Here is a 23,738-nt window from a genome sequence, read left to right as displayed (position 1 = left end):
CTATTGACAAATTTCCGGTTTAGTTGTACTATTTTTGGAAAGTCTTCTTGTTTTGCTATGTAATAAGAAACCAGCGCCAAATTTTTCTCAAACAGCTGAAAGCAGTCACAAAAGCTATTCCATAGTCTGCGCATCCGCTTAGAGAACTTTTCCATCGTCAAATGAGTCGTGAAAGACAACGCCGCGATATTCGAAGTTCGACACGATCTTGTTGTATAATTTGTCTCGGATCGTCTTGTCATTCTTTGTAGAAACGTATATACATATATATGTGCAAACGGGCTACCGACCGAGTCGGTGTTGGACAAGATTTGTAGTCTCGCATCGTATTGGCCCGGTGTATACATAACATGGCTACAGGATACTAAATTCCCCAAGGGATGCCAACAGGCGTGCCTCAGACCCTCAGAGAATATATGACTCGGGGATGCCAAATTCCCTATTGAATAGGGATCGAGGATGCAACAAACAGAGGGGATGTCAAATTCGCTCTGACACCGGTTTATTCCGGGCCTGCAGAGGGTATAGTCTATAAACAAACACGTACACAAGTTCTACTTTTGTCGGTGCCTGATTGGTTGCCTATATTAGCAGAACACCGTCTGATACTTTAGACGTGCCGCGGTGCGGTAACCACGGGTCATGTTCGCCGAGCACTCGCCGCTTCGCAGGCATATTTACCGTGCCACAGAGCCGCGTGCTCCGTAATAGTTTCCGTAAAAGAGCACTATGTTTGTGTATGTCTCAGCAAATAGTTATCTGAGGTTGTCATAAGAACTCGCGAGATTCTCAGAAATATGAGCACCAAAAGCGCACGGAAATTGCATGAGGTGACATGATTTTGATACATGTTCTTATAAAACAGTATCTCGTGTGTTTACAGCCATTTTTCTATCTATTTCTCACATAAGTATTGTAGTAACTCAAATTAAGTACCATTCATTGTATTGGTACATCTCACCCTAGACACACGTAATATAAACGTTCAACATACATACGGTAAGTTTACGTCAATGACTACACCATGCTGCAAAACGCGCACTCAAAGTGTATTGTTAAGTCTGGTTGTGTTATTTTGGGCAGCAGGTAGCAACGTCTCCTTTCACTGACACACTTGCGGTATCCTCAATTTCTTCTATTGCAACCTCGACAAAGACATCCTTTTTGCCATCCGTTTTGTCTAAGATATAGTGAGAACCCGAGGGCTGTGACGGCTTACGAGATCTCGCGAACAGTGGCAAGTAAGAGCAGCAACATCGTGTGGTCAAGGCTATTTGCGCTATCACAGCGCCATTGAGATGTATGCAGACCTGATCCGACGTGATGTGAAATTTCAATGCCACAATGCAGCCTGTTGGAATCAACACGGTGTTGTACAAAGGAAACGTACTGAGAGTAGCTCCGTGCAGCCGCACTCCACACCTATACTGCTGATCGGATGATAAAATGAGAAGTCCAACTATAACTTTGCGATTGACTGTTGATTTGGTGGTGAGCTGAACTCGAACACAACTTGGAATCCGCAGCGGCTTGGAAGTACGCAGTGTTTCTGAACTTCTTACAACAGCATGGTTGGAATGTGTAGGAATGATGGACGGACGTTGTGAGGATGTTAATTGTTGTGATTTCCGGGTAAAAGAGAGAGTAATTCTTGGAACTCGTGCAGACGGCACTCGTAAGTTAACATACAAGTGGTCGATGTCATAAGGAAAGTGACCCAAGGGTTGCTGCAAGTACTTGAGAGCTCTAAGGATACCATCGGATTGGACAAAACCGCTACTTTGCACACAACCCAGCAAATCTCTTGTGTTCATCATTGGCAAGCGCAGATATTTTGCTATGTGTATACCATCTTCGTGTCTTGAGACATCATACTCAATCCATCGCTTGATTCCCTCAAACAGCTGGATTTCATCGAGATTCAGGTCGTCACTAGCAGCAAGTTGTTCTACTTCTTTTGCCGTCATGTGCTTTGCAAAGCCATCTGTGCAAACAACTAAAGTGGCATGATCTTTGATCCACTGGAAACAATTTTTATAGAGCTGCTCGTCAGCTGACGGCTGGGAAGAAAACAGAAGATATTCACACGCATCTTCAGGCACCATATTGTCAGGCAACCATGTGCAACAGTGTTGTTTGAGATTTGGCACATGGAGATAATCACAAAGTTTTATGAGTTGACATATAAAGGATTTGTCGACTGGAACGTTTCCTGTGTAGAAAAACTCAAGAAGAGCTCCGAATGCTGTTTCGTCAGCTTCAGGAAACTCGATTGTATTCTCTCGGGCTTCCTTCATTGGACTAGACAACATAGTCTTCAAGACGTCACTGTGTGCACACAGCACCACCTTGTGAGCTTTGAATTCGGTCTTGTTACTGCCAATTAATAAGGTGATATCAACCATTTCTTGGTTGCGGTAAAAAGACTCCCATGATTTCATGACTGTAGAGGGATAAGGAATCTTCTGAAACTTGTTAAATTCACAGTCATCTGCAAGCAGCAAAATTTAACATCAGACAAATACTCTGCAGGGTTGCCGGTCGAATTTGACAAAAATAGTGGCCCCAAGAGACATTTTGGGGCACAACTGTTAATATTAACGTTACTTTAAAATGACTGAAATTAAATGTAAGAATTGTGGAATACAGATCCAAATACATCTACATACCACTACTACTCTGCTATGCTACAAGCTGGATAAATGATCTTAGTCAATCTCTCAAAAACATGTTTCAGTTCTCTTATCAGCAATCGACATGAATGGGATTAGTATTTTTCCCCAGTTGAAGCCTTGCTGTGTCTTTAACATATTTCATTGACATAGACGTAGAAAGCCGGGGAGCCAGAGGGGCACGTGCCCCTCCACTATTTTGGCTCGGTTTGAATCTTTGATTTTGGCCAAGAGGTAGTCAACTTTACTAGATTAGCTGTATACCTGTCAAGTGAACTGCTAATATTTAGGGATGGCAGACGTAGAAACTGATAACACTGACATGACATACCAAACTAACATTATAGTGTTAGTGTTGGTTTACATTTTTTGCAGTGTAGCATGCATATATAGTTAATAATAATAATAGAATACATTTAGCCTGTTTGCCTAGCCACATCCCCTAGGCAAATGTGAGCCACCATGACCAAATCTAGGTTCCTATGTCACTGCATTGGGCTGAAGTATTACCATCTGCCTTTACAAATTGTGTAGCAAGAACTAGAGCAGCAGTGATAGCTTGCCTACTTCACTGTAGATATACATATTTACACTGTGACAAAGTCTTCCACAGATCTGATGGTAAGACTACATTGAATAAATATTTTGTAAATTGTCTTTGAACCAACTCTTGGTCAATTTCACTTGTGTTGAAATTTGCCGCATGTCTTTGTCAAACTCTTTTTGCAAGATTAGATTCAGTATTATTTCTCAACAAAAAGCCAAAGTTTGAAACCTTATCAACACTGATAACCTAATCATCATTCCTTTTTACAATATTTAAATTTTAGCTTGGAGCCACAATTTTTCCCATCACCAGGGAAACGGCAACCCTGTCAGTATCAATCAAGATCACATAACCGTTTTATGTTAGCTACTACATATATTTACCCGATTTTTTTCTTTTAGCAGATAATCTGACATCATCGCAAACATTCTCGTTGCAATTCTCGTTGACGTTATTCGCTTTCGCTGGGCAGTTCGGCTGCTCTTGGGTAGACTCTCCACTCATGGTAAGAACACAAGTGCTCTAAGCAATGAAAGCGTCAAGTCAGACGGGAAGTCTGAGTCAAATGTAGACTCAGCTGAAAAAGAAGCGCGTGGCTGAAGTAGCCTCGTACAGCAGACTCTGTCGCGCTGTCTTGCTTGGTTCCCGTATAACGCAAGCTGTTCCGGTGTACTTCCGGTGTTTTATACGGGATAGTGACACGTCAGCACTTTATATAAACATAAAAGTATTTAGGCACTGTCTTTGTCTACCTCTTTTCTAGAGTCTGTATCAATTTACATACAATAATATTATAACTACGGTCTATACGTAAAGCAACAAAGTCCGTGCGTATGTACAACAGTGGGTACGACTGCAGCACGATTGGATGCAGCTTGAACTAACTCTTCTGTCCTTTCTGATAAAATTGACGTCGATAAATTTGACCGTCTTTCTGGCTAAATTCTCGTGCCGAACGGCGCGTAACAATTGGTTGCCCGGCTATTGTCTTTCGTTGCCACTAGCAACAAAAAAAGAACATTTTGGTCACTCGCTTGCATACCATGCATTCTGAAACGTGCTTGACACCCCTAGATGGTCATATTTTTGGCTACGCGTGACTGAAATGCGCATGTGCCAGAAATAACTCACGCGCGGCTCTAGATAAAGTAATACGTGTGTGAACCTCTGTCGAGCGTTGTCTAGACGAAAGCTACGAAACAATGAGCCTGCTTACAACAAGATACAAACACACTAGAAATGTATTTTAGTAGGAATGGCTACGCAAATCGGCAAAAAGCGAACAAGCAAGTGTGGATGATTCAATACTCTAGCAAATTGATGGTGATATGACTACTGTAACTTAACATAAACACAGTGTGAGTTAGTCATGGCACCCTCAATTTGGTGCAGTACTGAATAATCCACACTTGCTTGTTTGCTTTTTGCTGATTTGTGTGGCTATTCCTACTAAAATGCATTTATTTATACTGTCTTTGTATCTTGTCCATTCGCTCGTTGCAGGGTGCCTCAGAATGAATCCAAACTACAAAGAATGGGCATTTTATCATTAGCTGAGTGTGGTAGACATTGCTCCTAACACTTCCCAATAATGTATGGTGGTGCACTTGATACTCACAGTCACAGCCTGCTATGCCATTACATCTAATTGCACAATCCGTCAGATGTTATCATAGAAAAGTTCAACCTACATCTTTTGAGGGCATATACTTGCGTTTGGGAATTCCGGTTTTTCCAGCACCCCCACACTCAGTCCGTTGTGTGTGCGGTCATGAATTGGCATTTTTGGTGATCATGCTCTTGGCTGTGGTCCTCTTCGGATTAATTAAGCGACATGATGCCTTATGTGACGTCATCTTGCACTGGTTGCTCTTAGACAATCCCAATGTACGTCGAGAACAGCGCTGTTCCTCTCATTCTATGACAAGACCAGGTGACGTTTTCCATCCCGACTTTTCCCTAGGCAAGGCTGCTTATTTCGACATTTCCGTGAGGAATTCGTTTCCTCCCTCTCACCTTATCAATGCTACCACAAAAGCTGGTGCTGCTGCTGAGGCTGGGGAAGTGGGCAAAGATGAACGCCATCTTGTTAACATTTCAAGGTATGGCTGTTTGTTCTACTCTCTTGTGATGGAATCATACGGAGTATGGGCTGCACATAGTCTGGAGGTGTTGAGATCAATTCTAGAGAAGTCTCTTCTATCATCTGGCTTGTATCTGGGCCAAGCTTTCAGGCAATTTCATGAACAGTTATCTGTTCGTTTATGGCAGTATAACTCAAGACTGATGAGTGACTATCTACCTAATTATTATGACTTAGACTCTTGTGCTTTCGTCCTTAGGGCGGATATGTGTTATTTGTGTTATCTGTATTATATACAAATATATGGGTGTCAATATATATATATAAATATAAAGTGCACTTTCGTCAGTTGCATTCAGTGTTAAATTTAGCACAATTTGTAGCCGTTGAGCGCATTTCGTAGATAGCTATATCTATCTACGCCTACCGTGCGCCCAGCAGAAAGATTATAGTCGTGCTTCCTTCGTTGTCTTGCTGCAGCATCTGTAGACAAGTCTGTCAACTCCTCGCATGTCTCATCATAAACGTTATGGGGATCACTGAGAACAACAGAAGACGCGTCTGTTATCTAATGCCAAATACTGGAGCACGCGCAGTGACCCTTTCAAAATGGCGGAGAACGCACCGCACCGCTCACGCAAAATCGTGATTATATAAAATGAATCCAACTTCAGCGAAATTGTCAGCGTCAATAGCAAAGAATGCCGCCTCCGTCGAGGCCGTCTCTTTGAAGTTTGACGCTCAGCGAGCGTCAGCGCTATATTGGGAGTAGCTTCTCTGGATGGAGTAGAGCTGAGTTGAAAATTGATAGGAATTTATACTTTTAGAGTTTGGTATCGTACGTGTCAGAGCCTGATCTTTTCTAGCTTTTCTTGTCCATTTTTTTGTCAATTTTCTTTCTTTCTCTGCTTTTTGCTTCTAACAAATTTGAACATTGCTTTAATTAATTACTAGATGCTTGAAATTGAAGCGTATCGCTAGACACGTAAGGGTAACTCCACAGCCTAATCCGGTTGAGTTGTGGACCTCTACCGTATCTTCACTACCTAATCCGGTTGAGCTCGATCACCCAATTGCAAACTCCACAAACTAATCCAAGGAGAAGGTAGTTGAGGAGATAGGCGTGACCAATTAGTACATGCGAGCGGAAATGAAGCGGAGAAGTCAGTAACAACAGATCTGTGTCGTCAAACTACAAAAAAAACACAGAAGCTTCAAATGCAGCCATAGAAATGCAAAAGGACAAGATTGATCCATTTCGCACTGCTAACACAATACGCATGCTCACGTCTACTTGCACGTTTCTTTAGTTCTGAGTCCACACAGTGTCACTATACCGATTTTACTGGAATACTTTCGGTTAATCCAGTAGAGCTCAACGGGATTAGCCTAGGCAGATTAAAGAAATGCGTACAGTACACGCAGTTTGTGGGATTGCGCATGCACTCAGCTACACGGAGATGCTATATAGATCGCCAATTATAACACGTAAAACTGAGTATTGTAAATGAGATCACGTGATCGTGACAAGCTGTTCAATCTCAAGTATTTTCAAATACTATAGTATCTAGACCGTACGTGCTATACCCATAATTCCAGAAAGTACATGTGTATACTGCTAGATCATGAGGGTATATCAATAATTGCCGCAGCACGTATGGCGTTCTCGTTTCACTGAGATAGCTGCGGTATCTTTAACTTCTTTTATTACAACTTCGACGAAAACTTTCTTGCTGTCATTTGGATTTTGTGTCTTTAGCTGTACTTGACCAGATTGTGACAAAATGACATTTGTTCTCATTTGTGGCAAGTGAGAGCAGCATGATGGCGTAGTCAAGGGTATTTTCGCTATTAAAGTACCATTTAGATGTATACAAACCTGTTCGAACTTGACATGAAATTTTAGTGCCACAATGCATCCTGCTGGAATCAACACAGTGCCTTGCAAAGGAAACGGGCTGAGGGTGGCCCCGGTTAGCTGCACTCCACATTCTAAACCATATTTGTGATGTGTGGGACTTGGTCCAATGAATAGCTTTGGCTGTCGTGAATCTTGATGAGGACAAGAAATTGAAAGTCCAACTGTAACGTTGCGATTGATTGTTGACTTGGTGGTAAGCTGAACGCGTACACAACTTGGAATTGACAGTGGTTTGCTTGTACATAATCTTCCTGAACTTTTTATAACAGCAGGGTTCGAGTATGCAGCCTGTCCTGGGGTAAAGAGTTTTGGTTGGTACGGATTCCACATGATAGAAGTTGGAAGACGGTCAGATGGCATACGCAAGTCGGCAAAATTGGATGAGTCGATTTCATGCGGATTGTATACCGTGGGTTGCTGCAACAACATCAAAGCCTCAAGAATAGCATTGGACTCGACAAAGCTGCTGCTCTTCACACAACCCAACAAATCACTGACGTTTATCATTGGTAAGCGCAGAAGTTTTGCTATCTCTTTACCGTCCTCGTGTCTTGAGTCATCATACTCAATCCATTGCTCGATTCCTTCAAACAGCTGGATTTCATCGAGATTCAGGTCGTCACTAGCGGCTATCTTTTCTACTTCTTCTGCCGTCATGTGCATTGAAAAACTCTCTGTGCAAAGAATTTCAGCAGCGTGATCTTCGATCCATTGAAAACAATTCTTATAGAGCTGTTCATCGGCTGACAGCTTCTTGGAAAACATAAGATATTCACATGCATCTTCAGCTACCAGATTTTCATGCAACCATGTGCAACAACGTTGTTTGAGATCTAGAACATGGAGATGATCACAAAGCTCTATGAGTTGACATATCAAGGATTTGTCGACTGGAACGTTTCCTGTGTAGAAAAACTCAACAAGTGCTCTGAATGCTGTTTCATCAACTTTTGGCAACCCGATTGTATTCTCTTGAGCTTCCTTCATTGGACTAGTCAACATTTTCTCTAGGACATCACTTTGTGCGCTCAACACTAGCTTGTGGGCTTTGAATTTCGTCTTGTTAGCACCAACAAGTATAGTGATATCAACCATTTTTTGGTTGTCGTAAAACGACTTCAACGATTGCATAATTGGAGAGGGATGAGAAACTCTCTCAAACTTGTCGAACTCACTTGAGTCATCTGCAAGCAAATGCAAATACACTGTAGATCACATGACTGTTGTTTTGCATGCCGCATTGCCTGCTCGATTGCAGGCCTACATTTACAGTTATATTTACAGTTCCTTAGCACATTAATATAATTTATCGGATTCTCAAATGTCCAAAAGATAAAGAGATGCGTTACCGTCAGTCAGGCTCTGCACGTGTAGCACGGGCACGGGTAAGGTCGCAAGAGTTGGTACTCTGAAAGACTCTTCACTCATGGTAAGAGCATCTACGCGAGAAACCTGAGTCAAATGTAGAAGTAGCAATCAAAGTAAAAGAGGCGTGGTGAAACGACCCGTATTTCTGGTCACGAGACTTTAATTAAAAACCATCTATAGATGTCGTGTGAATAGCTATAAACTATAGAGCGCGTTCAGGTCAGTACGTGAAATTTCTGAAGAGTGCCGAAACGTTTGCAAGACTACTGTAACTTGAACTTTAAGACAAGGTGCACAATGGCACGTGTATCTATCTATCTATCTATCTATCTATCTATCTATCTATCTATCTATCTATCTATCTATCTATCTATCTATCTATCTATCTATGAGCTTCTTTTACTGTCATATATCCGCTACAGAATACAACAATAAGCGTCTTATAATGCAGGCGGAGTCTTTCCAGGATTGGCATCTCCTGTAACACCGATGATCCCGCTAAGACTAAAAGAAAACTAAAATGGGAAGAAATTACATTTCAAGCAACAAAGATAACAGTTAAACAAGACGAACACTGGAACTACTAGCTTTTTCTGTTAATCCAGCAGCGATAGGAACTTCTGATGACTGCCTGAATGATGTTGTCAAAAAGGATGTCCATGTCTCGTTTGAACGGCTTGCACACTCTGGCTAGTGATCGTTTCGTTTCTATCGATCTATCTATACATACATACCATCTTATTCATGTCTAGCAATTAAATTAAATTAATTAATTAATGGTAGAAGACGGCCTCAAAAGATTGAGAATATTTATCATGCTCGGTCATGCCGATGTGAATCTTTTGAGCAAGTAGAATCTTTTCGATGTATACTAGACCCTGTAGTAGCTATCTAGAGAGGCTGTCAAGATGTTTCAGTAAATATCTGCTAATGCTAGTTCTTGTTCGTATATTGTGCTGGTTTCGACGGACGCGTACAAACGTGAGTACAAATTTTCTAGTCTCATAAAAGTACGTTAGTCGGATCTTTCTATATACCTAGAAAAATGTGATAATTGACAATCTACTATATTAATATTTGCTGCGTAACCTGCATACCGTATTTACACCAGGAAGACATGTCCTGACAACACAAGAATCGTAGAATCAATCAATTAGATTCACATTCACACCGGCTACAGTGGCATCCAGGTTGAGGGGGCAATCAATGCGGAAAGTGTAGCCTCGTGTACCCGCAACGTCTGCGCGCAAGTTGGAGCTCCTCGTTTTCACAGTGACCTATTTTATGACCATAGGCTGCTGATTGGGGTGGTTCCTACGCCTATGTTAGTATCTTCCTTTTTCACTGATATGTTTGCCGGAGCGCTAGCTTGATGTTGTGTTTTGTGACCTCACAAACTTAACTTAATTATGTAAGCACATTCTTCCCGTCATTTGCATGGGATCAGGACATTGGAGCCAGCTGATTTTAATGCCCTATGCATCCTGCTTGAATTGAAACAGATCTGGACTGAGAAAATGCATGTAATTGATGGCTATTAAATTAATAATAATTACAGTACAATACCTATGTAAAAAGCAAACATTTACATCCACGTGATCATTTAGATTGTCTTCTTTTTTACTGAAATGTTTATGTTCCTTTGTTGTGAAACACACACTTGCCGTTAGTCAAGCCAAGGCACTCTAATTTGTTGGAGAGTCATTTGATATTAATGATTATTTTTAGAAGTCATCTGCCATGAAAAAGTTGTGGCACAGTAAGTACTGTAGTACTGCATGCATGTGTCTGAGCTCTTAATTGTGATTACGCCACTTTTGGTTATCTAATACATGTATATAGAAACTTTCAATGGTTTACATACATGCATGCATTGGTAATCAGTAGGTGTTCAATTGCAGACATAAGTTTACCTCGTGACTACACTATTCTAGAAAACACATGGTCAACATGTTGGGTCCAGTTATGTTATTCTATAGATCATCATCCGTATCATCGTCTCTGCAGGTAGCATTGTCTTTTTTCACTGAAACAGTTGCGGTATCCTTAATTTCTTCTATTGCAACCTCAATGAAAACTGCCTTGTTGTCACCATAATTGTCTAGGATATTATCATACTGCTGTCTTTGCAAAGCAGAGAACTGCAATGACTGACAAGATTTTCCTAACAGTGGCAAGTAAGAGCAGCATGATCCTATGATCAAGGGTATTTGCATTATTACAGCGCCATCTAGGTATATGTACACCTCTTTCAACGTGATGTGAAATTTCAATGCTACAATGCAGCCTACAGGGATCGAGACAGAGTTGAACGTACGAAACATACTGAGAGTTGCGTCATTTAGCTGCACTCCACACCGTAGTGAACTATCACTAGGGGCAACAGACTGTCTTTCTTGTAGCGTAAATCCAAACAACGAGGTTTGATTCTGCCAACGTAAATTCTGCCGAGGTAAAATGTAAAGTCCAACTGTAAGTTTACGATTGACTGTTGATTTGGTGGTGAGCTGAACATGTACACAACTTGGAATCGGCAGTGGCTTAGAAGTAAGCAGTGCTTCTGATCTTCCTAAAACAGCACGGTTGGAATGTGTAGAGATGGTACGAGCAGGTGAGACATCTTTAGAGGATGTTGGTCGTTTCGATTGCCACGTAAATGAAGGTATGGATCTTGCAAGACGTGCAGACGGCACTCGTAACTTAGCATAAGGTGAGTTGATTTCATACGGATTGCAATCCAAGGGTTGCTGCAAGGATGTAAGAGCTTTAAGAATAGCGTCGGGTGCGAAAAAACCACTACTTTGCACACAACCCAGCAAATCTTTTGTGTTCATCATTGGCAAGCGCAGATATTTTGTAAGGTGTACACCATCTTCGTGTCTTGAATCATCATACTTAATCCATCGCTTGATTCCCTTAAACAGCTGGATTTCATCAAGATTCAGGTGGTCACTAGCAGCAATTTTTTCTACTTCTTTTGCCGTCATGTGCTTTGCAAAACCATCCGTGCAAACAACTAAAGCGGCGTGATCTTCAATCCAATGGAAACAATTCTTATAGAGCTGCTCGTCAGCTGAAGGCTTGGAGGAAAACATAAGATATTCACATGCATCTTCTACTACCAGATTTTCATGCAGCCATTTGCAACAACGTTGTTTGAGATTTATAACTTGAAGATAATCACAAAGCTCTATGAGTTCACATATAAAGGATTTGTTGACTGGAACGTTTTCTGTGTAGAAAAACTCAAGAAGTGCTCCGAATGCTGTTTCATCAACTTCAGGAAACTCGATTGTATTCTCTTGAGCTTCCTTCATTGAACTCGTCAACATTTTTTTTAGGACGTCACTGTGTGCACACAGTACCACTTTGTGAGCTTTGAATTCTGTCTTGCTACCGCCAATAAGTAAAGTGATATCAACCATTTCCTGGTTGCGGTAGAAAGACTTCAATGATTTCATGACTCTAGAGGGGAAAGAAAGTCTCGCACACTTGTTATAATTATATGGATCATCTGAGTCACCTGAAACAACCGAAAATCCTAGATACCATTGTAATGTTGGTAAACACAAATCGTTAGGATATCACGGTACTAGAAAGGGGCGGCGGAGCGACTCGCAAGTTGAGGGCGAGGCATGAAAAGACATCGGCTACGAGGTCGCTTACAAAAATAGACGTTGTGCTCAAAGTTGGCGTCCCCGAGCCCCTTCATCCTCTTAGCTCCGCCGCTCCTGTTAGTCTACATGTGTACAGAGCATCAACTTACCAGACTCTGAACTAGAAGAGTCCTTGTCGTTACTCAAAGATAGCGTTGAAGCCGCGCTTTGCATGGCAAGAGGACATCTAGCCAACTCCACCCCTTTTGATATCAGTCGATGGGTATGAGGGTTGGATTAGCCTCGGTTTCAGACGTTTTCCCGTACGTACTACTGCACGTGACAGGTGTATGGGGTCAAAAGTAGGAGGAGCGAGCGGGAAAGCGTCTGGGAGCACTTCTACTAAAGTAGGAAAATTAATAGCTGGCAGCGTGGGAAAAATCTTGAATCTCGCTAACTATACAGTGCAAACAGATAATTCTAACATCATTAGGAAGTTAGTGATGACGGGAAGACAAATATATAGAGCTTGTTTCTGATCAGTATTGTACAAGTAAAGAATTGGCTACTTCCTGTATAGCACGCGATGTGATTACGCCCTCATGACCAATTAGAACGACCACCTGTGACTTCACACGCGCCGCCAGGTCAATTGTGCCATTCTAATCACTACAGGGGTCACCTGTTCCAGAAACAAAGGCTTCTTTGCTTTCCGAAGTCTCTTCTTCTTCACGCCTTACTTCAATGAGAACACGGTTGACCGCTTCTTTAACTATCCCGTCGGTCTCTCGATAGTGCTTTTCTACTTTTTGAATGACGTGCTTGACACAGTTGGCCTATTTCTTAGCTGTAACCTGCGTAATGCCTTCTCTCGCAAGCTGCTCAATCTCCCGCCATGGTGAAATCCTTGTTAGGAGATGCCGCATAGCCCTTGACGTGTGCCCAGACCAGCTCGATCGGGTTCAACTCGCAGTGACCGACAGGTAATCTCAGAACGTCATGACTGTGCTGCTTAGCGAAGACGTCAGTCAGGTACTGCGAAGCCGGGTTTCTTGCTTTTATTAGCATGAGCATCTCTGCTTTTAACAGTTTCTTGTCGTATGGGATTTCATACGAGTCCAGATACTGGATCATGTCCTTTTTGTGCTGCTTTTTGTCAGGATTTTCTCAACAACGCTATTATGATACTTGGCATTGTCAAGAACAATAACAGAAGTTGCTGGAAGGTTTGGAATCAACGTCTCTCTTAACTACTCCATAAAGTGGGCCGTGTTCATTTCCTGATGGTAGTCACCGGTGCCTTTCTTTTCTCTAAAAACGAGGTCAGCATTAGAAATCCAACCCTCTTTCCACCCCGCATGGAGAATAATGAATCTTTCACCCTTTCCTGATGGGACTCTCAAACCTCTTTTGCCGTCGTAGTCAGTCCAGCATCGTTCCAAGGTATGGTGCGCGTTGAGCCATGTCTCGTCTAGATACACTATTGGTCTTCTCTCATCTCTGTACTTCTTTATTTGTCTGAGATAGTGATGACGAGCAGCAATAATTCTGTGTTGTTCGTACAACGCTGTTTTCTTGTTGCGTGTTGTATATTTGAAGCCCATTTTCTTGACTGTTTTGAGAAGTGTTTGTTTGCTGTATGAGTAATCTATGTCTTGTTGTAGAGCTAAAATCAGTTTATCCATCGTTGGAAGTTCTCTGTCTGTGTAGAACCGGTGAATTCTACGACGAATGACTCCTTCTTGAAAGTTGTCAGTCTCCTGTTGAGCAGGACCTGAACCAGACTTCTTGCCTTTCTTTGCGGGACTATGCACATCTCCTTCAACGTTTACTTGGCGATGAACTCTGAATACAGTGCGTTCAGATACCTGCATCGCCATTGCCGTTCTTTTTGTTGCACTTTCCAGCATGATTGGCCCATCACGCTTCTCTTGCTCAAAGAAGGCATGGACGTTACAGATCATCCGTTTGTGAGAACTTCTATAGGCATCGATCCTTTTTCTAGAGCTCCTTCCTTTTAATTGTATCTGAGCTATCTGTAGGAATAGCTACGGTTTTTGCAATAACAGTTGAAGACATTATAGCAAATGGGCAAGAAAACACCAAAATTGAGATACTGAATAGATTGAGTGTACTATATAGCTAAATGTACGCGTACATGGAATTTATGGATGTTACATATGACATAGAGAATGAATGATTCATTACTGCATTTTGTACCATTATGACATCAGGAATATGTTTACAGATGAACTCGCTTCCGTTTTGATGTGTAATGTAATCTGTATACCTTCCGTGATGCCCCTCCTAGGCTCCTATATCTACATAAACGTTTGCCGCAATTCTCACACTGCCAACTATTGCTTTTCCAAAAAAAGACGAAGTTGCATTCCACCCACGTGAAGACACACATTTCCTTTTACGAAACGTTAGAGGAATCCATTTAAAGCATTTCTTCACTGGTTCCCCCTTCGCGAATGTTGTCCGTTCGGTTGCATTTGCTAAATTTTGGTTCTGACAGCGAGTACGCTCTGTACTCCGAGGGCACACTCTGTTTTCTAGCATTTATAAGCATAACATTAACTTGAAGAAGACATATATAAGTATTTAGACAGCAGCTATTCAAAACATAACGAGAGACTGGACAAATACGAACAGATTGCGCTCGAGTCTCTGCTCTAACGTGCGTTAGCGGCAATGCTGTTTCTCTTGCCGTCGTCAGCAAAGACTTCTAGTGCGTTTACACTGAGTGCCAAGTAGCCTTATATCTTCGTTTGCGAAGTCTTGTTTAAACTCAGCTGTATTCACACCTACGTTCATAGCTAGTCAAGCGACTCTGTTAGTTATCTAGATGTACATGTACCATATTTTCGCCTTTATCTTCCAGTGTCCTTGAGTCAAGGCTGCTCTAGTGTGAACGCACCTTCGTTTCGCTTCTAACCTTTGTACACGGTATATTTGTACATACTCTAGTAGCATATCCTCACCGGATCTAGATAGAACAAACACGGATGTTTCTTGTTTCTACGAACGGACTATCACGTAAAAGGATGTCTACAAGGAGGCGGACATTGGAAGAATAACAAGGATCTAGACTGATGTAACGCTACTAGGAATAAGGATCTAGGCGATGTAATGCTGCTATATTTACACCAGGTGATACCGCAACGAATAGCTAATGTGGCGTAGGCTGTATGCACTTTATTCTCGTTGCGTTATGTTCTGACTGTTTAAAGCTCGATCGATAGTCCGCAGAGTGATCTTTATTATTGTATAATGTCGACGGTTAGAGAATTAGCTAATGACGAAATGATTGAATACCATGCCGCATAGGTGTTTCACTCAGACTGGAGCCAGTGTCTTTGCCATTGCACAGACAACACTGGAAACTTGTCATCTTTACCGATGTTAGTTGGAAGACCTTCCAAAAAAGTAGCGGAGACACGACAAGATGACGTCTGGCGCCTTCTTAGCAGACACTGGGAGTCTGGTCCCAAGGATACTACCATCGTGAGTGCTATAAGAAGTACACCTGACCTAGAAAAGTCAAGAAAGTAAATAAGGTAACACTCTCACTAAACTTGTATTTTGTTCACATCATGCAATGATTCACTCTACCTAATTCATAATACTAGTGTCAATTAAACGAGTCCACAGAATCTTCCAAGTTAGATCCTGGTCGTGATGTAGGATCAGAGACAGTAGAGTCTGCAACATTGAATAGAGTGACAAGAGCAACTGCTTCCTCGAGGAATCTGGTCACTGATTTTGCAATGTGTGTCATATGCCAGAAGCAAAAGAAAATGTCAACTAATCGCCGAAAGATGGAACCTCTGACCAAATGCGAGCAGATTAAAACCGGAAGCTCTTTTTCGTGCCATCGATTTGAGACAAGACGAACGGTTGATCCATTGCTTTGCAGACGACTTTGATGCTGTTCATCAGATGTGGTGTATCACCGATCGTGTTATAGGCAATACACCAATCCAAGAGCTCTGAAGTACCTCGAAGACTCTCCCGTGGAATGTAATGAAATCTACACGAAGGCTTTTAACACACTGTGTGCCAATATAGAACCTCTACTGTTTTCGAGTAAATTTGTCCGCACAATGGTAGACATTTGCTCCGACTACAACACATTGTTAGGGAACAGTGGCATAGAAAATGCTAATTACCGTACCGAGAAACTGAAGCATCGTTTGCGTCATCGTTTCAATGATGTCATACAATTCTACAGGCCGGATGGATTTGTCATGCCAGATGTTGTGTACGGTCCCAATACTCCTATTTCCGAGGTAATCAATTTTGTACATCTAATAGACGACAATAGTGGGGTGCCTCTCAGTCGGAATTCTGTGGAAGACTTTGACAGTGCTACATGCAGCTCACCACTTCCATCTGGTCCACAACACGTGTCGACATCAACTTGTCAACGAGAGCTGTTTCACACAGCAATGCTTATTCGCGAGAGCATTTTCGATATTCGCAATAATTTGCCTTGGCCACCACGAGTGACGGATTTGCTTGAACGTGGTATGGAATTACCTGTGCATCTTTACAATTTTCTTTGTTGGGTCATAGATGGAGAGGATGGCGATTTTGACTTTAGCTCATCTGACACCGTCAACGTTTCCGAAAGAGTCGCTCGTCAAGTCTCTTCTATAGGACAAGACATTGTGTATTGCATCAGTAAAGGCTCAGTAAAACCACCTAGGCACTTGGCCTTGCCAATGGCGGTTCGACATTTGACTGGGAGTGCACAAGTGATAGGGTTACTGGACAGGTTTGGAAAAGCGTGGCATACAGTCAGGTCCTAGAACTTGACACTGCCTTAGCAGTAGCTAACGTGTCTGAGGAAGAAAGCTGCGACAGTTTTATTCCTCAAAATATCGACTTATCTCGTCCTGCTATATTCTGTTATGACAACAATGACTTGCAGGAAGAAACTTTGACTGGGTCGGAAACCACCCATTGTACCAATGGTATTATTGTTCAGCGTTCGCTTCCTGATTCGGAAGTCCTAATGTGTAGGCAGAGCAAGTCTGCAGAGCAGTCTATACATAGTTGCAAACGACAACGGTCTTTTCACGTATATTCTGGTGATGCCTTCACTTACAGCGGTGGACGACGTCGTGGACCCGCGGTTACCAGCATTGAAATACCAGATCAGATTTTTGGCGTACGCAGGACTCCAAGGAGTGTGGAGGAGTTGGCATTTGTCGTGGCTCGTCTATCATCCACGTGTAGTCAAATTATTGGTCGTGATTCAGACAGCCCTCAAACTGTTCCTGGCTGGTCAGGGTTTAATGTGATTCTTCACGAGCACGACATTCCTTCTCGTTCAATTATTGGGTACTTACCGGTTATCAATGCGTCGCCAACTGAACTTGCAACTGTTTGTAAACTTTTGAAACAGTGCATCGCCAAAGCTGATCGAATTCATCAAGAGTGTGCGATTGTTACACTAGACCAAGCTATTTATACAAAGGCTAAGGAAATAGTCTGGAAAAATCCGGATGATTACAAGAGAATTGCACTAAGGATGGGGCAATCCACATTTGTACTACGCATTTAGCTGTCATAGGTAAAAGGTACGATGACCCCGGTCTTAGAGATATCGTCACTGAATCTGGGTTGGTTGGTTCAAGTGCCGTAAATGGTAAAAATTGATAACACGGCTTTTCCGTAGATTATCCTACTATTAAGAATTGTTTAATCTGTGTGTAGGTGTACTATCGGGAAAGCACTACAATCGTGCTAGGCCCGTCCACAAAGTCTTATACGAAGCATTTCAACGCTTAAGCTGGCAAGCGTTTGAAGACTCTACTAGCCTACCCGATCGACAGGCCCTTTTAGAGCTGCTTCCGTCACTGCAACAGTTACGACCGAGTCCCTCGAAGACCAATTATGCAGAAATGATGTCTTCAAAACAGTTTCAATGTATACAATCTGCGTACATGAAGTTCACCGATTCTGATCACGGACAGACGGCAGCGTTTTGGATGTCGTACTGCTATATGATTGAACTACTGCTGCAGTTTGTTCGTTCCACTAGGATTGGATACTGGTCTCTCCACTTGCAATGCCTTCACGACATGATACCATGGATGTTTGCATACGACAGAACAAACTACTGTCGGTATCTCACGGTATCTGGCACGACATGGTCTCTCTTGCAGAAACTCATCCGGATGCGCACGCTCTGTTAGAAGCAGGAGAGTTTGCTGTCCAAAGATCTCATAACGTCTTCGCACAAGTACCTGTTGACATGACCATTGAACAATCTCTAAATGGCGATACTAAAACCAAAGGAGGAGTTATTGGTAGTAGTCTGAGATGCGGAGCCGTTCAGAGATGGATCGCCACAGCACATGACCGTGCAGCCATAACTGCGGCTTGCCACAGTTTGGCTGGCATTTCAAAAGAGTCTGATAGAAGCAAACGACACAAAGATTTGACGCGAATAAAGCGAGACGAAGATGATGTTCAGAGTGTAATTGGTACGCTTGAATGTTGGTCTAACCCATTTGAGGCGTCAAGCTGCGTTGTGAACATTTCATCTGGAATAATGGCTCCACCTGACGTCGCGAACGACCTCTTGCAAGCGTACCAAATAGGAAGCACACACGCCGAGAAGTTTGTTCATGAACGCTTGTGTGGTGGCAGTGTTGGATTTTTTGACAAGCTGCAAAAGTTGAAGCTGAAAACTTTCTCATCGATGGCCAAGACAGTCACAGTCAGAGCTAATTCTCGTGATGGAGCAATAAAGGCTGACAAAAGCTTCTTTTCACGAATGTTGGCAATTTCGACGAGTAGGAATCTTGACTTGCGGATGGTCCTTTCGTTTTCCTTAAGTCCACTGCCATTGAGTTTGGCTTCACCGCAAGGTAATTTGAATAAAACAACCAAGTCTTCTTTACTGCCTCTCTTGGAAAGCTATGGCTCCCCGGTAGAAAACATTGGCAGAGCAGCACTGCTAGTCGACGCAATGGCTACCATTCAATCACTTACTAGACCTACAGGCACTTTTCGAGATCTTGCTTTTCAAATTCTTTGCTCAGTATTAGACACTCGTGACCACGATCAGCTTTCTCGTGTTGACTTTGTCATAGATCGCTATCCATCTGTATCCATCAAAGACGCAGAGCGCAGCAAGCGTGCCTCTACCGGCGTTATTGTTCCCCATATTATTAATGCGTCTCAGCGATGTCCAAAGCAGTGGAAGAAGTACCTAAGCTCTGGAAACAACAAGAGTGCTCTGTTGGACTTTTTAATAAACGAGTGGACTTCTTCTTGCTACAGTAGGATGCTCAAAAACATCAATTTTTACGTTTGTTCCGAACCGGTTGTGTCCGCTTGACATCTACCGACGGTGAACAGGTATCGCCGTCAGAGGTTCTTGAGATAACGTGCTCTCATGAGGAAGCAGACACAAGACTCTTCCTACACGCTGCGCACGCTGCACAATCTAGAGAATCAACTACCATCATCAAATCTCCAGACACTGACGTTGCTGTCATTGGCATATATGCAGCCTCTTTGGATGGTTTTCGTCATGTTCAGTTACTGTGACTAACGGGTACCAAGGACCGGCGGCGTTTCGTGCATTTGTCGAGGCTAGCCCACGCGCTTGGAACAGAAATATGCAACTCTCTTCCAGGATATCATGCATTTACTGGTTGCGATACTACGAGTGCATTCTATGGTAAAGGCAAAAAGCGGTCTTTTGAAATTCTAATAAAAGATCGTACAATTCAGGCAGGCATGGCAGGACTAGGAGTAGCGCCTGAATGCTCGTTAGACACTCAAAAAAGTTGCGAATTGTTTGTTTGTCGATTGTATGGACAACAGAACTGTACATCTATTAATGAAGCAAGGTACAAAATCTTTTGTGCTAAGGCTCCTGCATGCCAGAATCTCCCCCAACAGGCGATGCCCTGTCACTGCACGTCAAACGGACCAACTACCAAGCCTACATTTGGAAACTTGCTCTCCAAGCCTTTCCTGCCGTCGGAAGTTGTAATGGACACGTTTGGATTGTGTATGGACAGGAAAAATAGAAATCAAGTGGATGAGCCAGCCCCCAGCACCAGATGCAATTCTAGAAGTACTTAACTGCAGCTGCAAAACTGGTTGCAACAGCAATCGCTGCGGTTGTTTTAAAAATGAACTGAAGTGTACAGAAATCTGTCGATGCGAGAATTGCAGTAACTGTGACTGGGGAGAGGACGACACCAATGCTGTAGATATTCATAATGCTCCTGTTGATGATGATGACGACGGCGACGACGACAACGATGATGATAGTGATTGTGATGATACTGCTGAGAATTAAGTTAAGATAGCAGCGTATCGTCAGACGGGGGACTGACAGCGTAAGTATCACAGCGACATATAGCTGCCGATTTTGAGACTTTATGTAAGAAATGTGGTATTACTAAATTAGAAATGCAATATTGGGTTGACTTTGGTGTAGAAAATAATTTACTTAGTTCGCAAACGTCTTTTGAATGCTACTACGTATGGTGCAACCTCGGACAACGGACCGTCGGCGCTGCTTAAATTAAAATATTTAATTACAGCTAAACGGACACTTTTCGCAACGGGGGACAAGTGCAGAAATGCTGTACTTGGACATGTCTATCATTTGGTGATAAGAAACTTGTGTCTTCACGAGGGTGGAATGGGACTTGTTTTCTGAAGCCTTTTCTTGACCTTGGCCCATGGACTATTGAACCAGATTGGAAGACGAAAAATGGCTGGAGTATTGAATGTACAACTTCAATTAGTACTCAAAGCGTGACACCAACATCTGACAATCAGGATATTGACACTGATTTTGATGACAGCACAACCACATGATCAGTTCATAGCCAGTAGCAATGAAAATGTCATAAGTGATCTCACAACAGTCATGTTAGGAATATACTGTCAACAGGAGATACAACATTTGCTGCTGCAGTGTCAAAGTTTTGCAAGCAATACAAGACAATGACAGGAATTTCCATAAACAAGCATGCAAGTTACAGCAAGCCACAAGTCATATCTGCTTTCTTTAATTTTAGAAAAGGAAAAATGATTTCCAAAAGCACTCGAAAGCACATTCAAGTTCAGCCTACAGCTATAAGTCGACGAGCAAAAGGCAACAAGCAAAGAGGAGTTCGTCCTACACAATCAGGAAGACCATTGTTGTCTCAAACTGTTCATAATCTAAATAAAAAAGAGATAAAAGATCAGTATTTAAAGATCAGTATGTTATGCCAAAACGAAAGATTCGAGCCAAACGAATTCACTGGCTTCAGAAAAGTGTAGATGATCGCCATCAGAATGCCGGCTAATGAACCATTTTACTACATTTAAATGTTGCAATCATTCCTACTAGTTGTTGTGCAAAGTGAAGGATAGTTAATTATCTCACTTCCTCGTCTGTCTTTTTTGGTCTCTTATTTAATTAAGTTATGTTTCACAGATTCTAGGTACACTGTAGCAATAATAATTGTTGTGTTTACCTAGTCACTTTTTCCGTACTAAAATATAGCTGCTGGTACTCTACTATTTTGCACACAGTTAGTACCTTATCCAAATCAGCCAACCAATTGCTCAAGTAAGCCAACTGATGATCCAACTTAGTCATTCCATTGTTGTAAATTATTAGTCAAAGGCAGGCAGGTATTTCATACAATTGAATGACTGAGTCAGTGCAATTATAGTTGAGCAATTTGGATGATTGTATACAAAATAATTGGGGCAAGCCTTGGTGAGACTCTTTCTATGTTTGCTGTGTTGAGATTTGTGTATGTTGTTGGGCCGACCGGCCAGAAATGACATCTATTTTGAGCCAATCACAGACATGATGGTTTGTCATGTCACAATGCATGTAAAGGTGTAATAACTGTATGTCTCTCTAGGTTGCTGCATGCCATTTCCACGGACCTAACAATAATGAGAGAATGTTGAAACAGGCTTGTAGAGATGGCTTGACAACTGCAGCCCAAAATTCAACTAAATCACGTGAGATGTGAGAACACGTCGCTTTCACAAAGATCTAGAAATTTACACCGGCACTTCATAGAGGTGCATGTTGTCCAAACGAGCATCGACGTCTGGTTTGAACAAATCTGGTTTGAAGAGTTGTACAAAATCAGTTTGTGTTTATATACTGTAGCTATTCTCACTGAGGCTTGCCCCAACAATGTTTCCATTCTAACTATACAACTTTAGTATACAACGACTACAAATCAAGTAGTGAGTTAAAAATAAATAAACAAAATTTACTAACACACACACACACACACACACACACACACACACACACACACACACACACACACACACACACACACACACACATGGCGTGTAATCAGTGTCAAAATTACGCCGGTAGTATCTTTTGCTTACTGAGGTTCGGTAGAAGACTCAATGAGGTCGGTCGTAAAATCAATGAGGTCGACTGTAAAGTCAATGAGGTCGGTCATACATTCAATGAGGTCGGTCTTACATTTAATGAGGTCGGACGTACTTAAATGTCTTCATGTCCGGAGTTGGATTCAAACAAATAACTTTTTAAAACAATACTAACTATTTAACTTTCTCAAAAATTGTCACAATGAGTAGATGTTTACTGTGCAGTATTACTACGTACTATATACATGCACACTTGCAACATGGTTGTGAGAATCAGAGATAGATGCCATTTATGCATGTTGTCTGTCTCGTGTTAGAAAAAGTTAGGATCGATTGCTTTCAGATTTTACATATGGTTTAGGCAAACCATATAGCTTATGATGCATTAAGAAGTATTTTATGAACATACCAAAAAAGGATATTCAAAAGCACTACATATATATATATATATAAACAGGTAAAATAGGAAGCATCAGCTAACTTAACAGTCATCGTTGAATCAATTTAATTTAAAGCAACAATTAAATAAATGCAGTAGTTTGCACACCCAATTGATTGTCAGAAAATGATTTTATATACCTGAATATCTATCACATTATTTAGAGCTAAAACTACATAATATCAAGCCAGTGATAGTGGTAGAAAGACTTACCTTTTAGCGTCACAAGCTTATTAATTACAGCTGTTGTAGAAAGTTGGATAAATATACTTACTCTATTGGAACATATATGGTAGTTGCCTAATTCTCAGCGTTCTAGGGTAGATAATTGATGCTATCCTCTTCTAACACCAGACAGACAACATGGATATATAGCCATATCTCTTTGATTCCCACAACCATGTCGCAAGTGTGCATATTTAGTAGTAATACTGCACATGTAAACGTCTACTCATTGTGACAATCTTTGAAAAGGTTAAATAGTTAGTTAATATTGCTTAATTAAAAATGTTATTTGGATCCAACTCCACACATAAAGACATATTGGTACGACTGACCTCGTTGAATATATGACCAACGATGAGTGTAAGACCAACCTCATTGAATGTATGACTGGCCTCATTGACTTTACGACCACCCTCATTGAGTCTACGACCAACCTTAGTAAGCAAAAGGTACCGGCGTAATTTTGACACTGATTACACGCCA

The 23,738-nt window shown here is 41.8% G+C and overlaps 3 protein-coding genes across 3 annotated transcripts; all 3 read right to left on the bottom strand.

Annotated features, from left to right (window-relative positions):
- Nucleotides 1-832: 832 nt before the first annotated feature.
- Nucleotides 833-3,806, bottom strand: LOC134180288 (uncharacterized). The gene is made up of 2 exons (XM_062647414.1): nt 3,603-3,806; nt 833-2,491 (listed from the first exon to the last, which is right to left on the bottom strand). Exons 1-2 carry the CDS (start codon nt 3,721-3,723, stop codon nt 1,071-1,073), a joined length of 1,542 nt encoding a protein of 513 aa, XP_062503398.1. The 5' UTR covers nt 3,724-3,806; the 3' UTR covers nt 833-1,070.
- Nucleotides 3,807-6,702: 2,896 nt separating this feature from the next.
- LOC134179629 (uncharacterized) lies at nt 6,703-12,442 on the bottom strand. Its single transcript, XM_062646564.1, has 7 exons — nt 12,358-12,442; nt 12,115-12,132; nt 10,568-12,056; nt 10,505-10,521; nt 9,689-9,713; nt 8,468-8,483; nt 6,703-8,407 (listed from the first exon to the last, which is right to left on the bottom strand). The coding sequence occupies exons 3-7, from the start codon at nt 12,050-12,052 to the stop codon at nt 6,939-6,941; spliced, it is 3,012 nt and encodes a 1,003-aa protein (XP_062502548.1). The 5' UTR covers nt 12,053-12,056; nt 12,115-12,132; nt 12,358-12,442; the 3' UTR covers nt 6,703-6,938.
- A 972-nt stretch (nt 12,443-13,414) lies between these two features.
- On the bottom strand, nt 13,415-14,535 carry LOC134180050 (uncharacterized). The gene has a single exon (XM_062647124.1). It carries the CDS (start codon nt 14,149-14,151, stop codon nt 13,438-13,440), a length of 714 nt encoding a protein of 237 aa, XP_062503108.1. The 5' UTR covers nt 14,152-14,535; the 3' UTR covers nt 13,415-13,437.
- Between the last annotated feature and the right edge of the window lie 9,203 nt (nt 14,536-23,738).

This window comes from Corticium candelabrum, chromosome 5 (assembly GCF_963422355.1).
Source record: "Corticium candelabrum chromosome 5, ooCorCand1.1, whole genome shotgun sequence".
Lineage (NCBI taxonomy): Eukaryota > Metazoa > Porifera > Homoscleromorpha > Homosclerophorida > Plakinidae > Corticium > Corticium candelabrum.
The sequence above is the reverse complement of the archived record's forward strand: the minus strand, read 5'-3'. Positions and strand labels throughout refer to the sequence as shown.

Excerpts from the sequence above, each read along its gene's own strand:
- LOC134180050 (XM_062647124.1), bottom strand. The coding sequence starts at position 14,151 with ATGATCTGTAACGTCCATGCCTTCTTTGAGCAAGAGAAGCGTGATGGG.
- LOC134180288 (XM_062647414.1), bottom strand. The coding sequence starts at position 3,723 with ATGAGTGGAGAGTCTACCCAAGAGCAGCCGAACTGCCCAGCGAAAGCG. Across the intron at positions 2,492-3,602 it reads TGCTAAAAGAAAAAAATCGG|ATGACTGTGAATTTAACAAG; the intron begins GTAAATATATGT and ends TGCTGCTTGCAG.
- LOC134179629 (XM_062646564.1), bottom strand. The coding sequence starts at position 12,052 with ATGAAATCATTGAAGTCTTTCTACCGCAACCAGGAAATGGTTGATATC.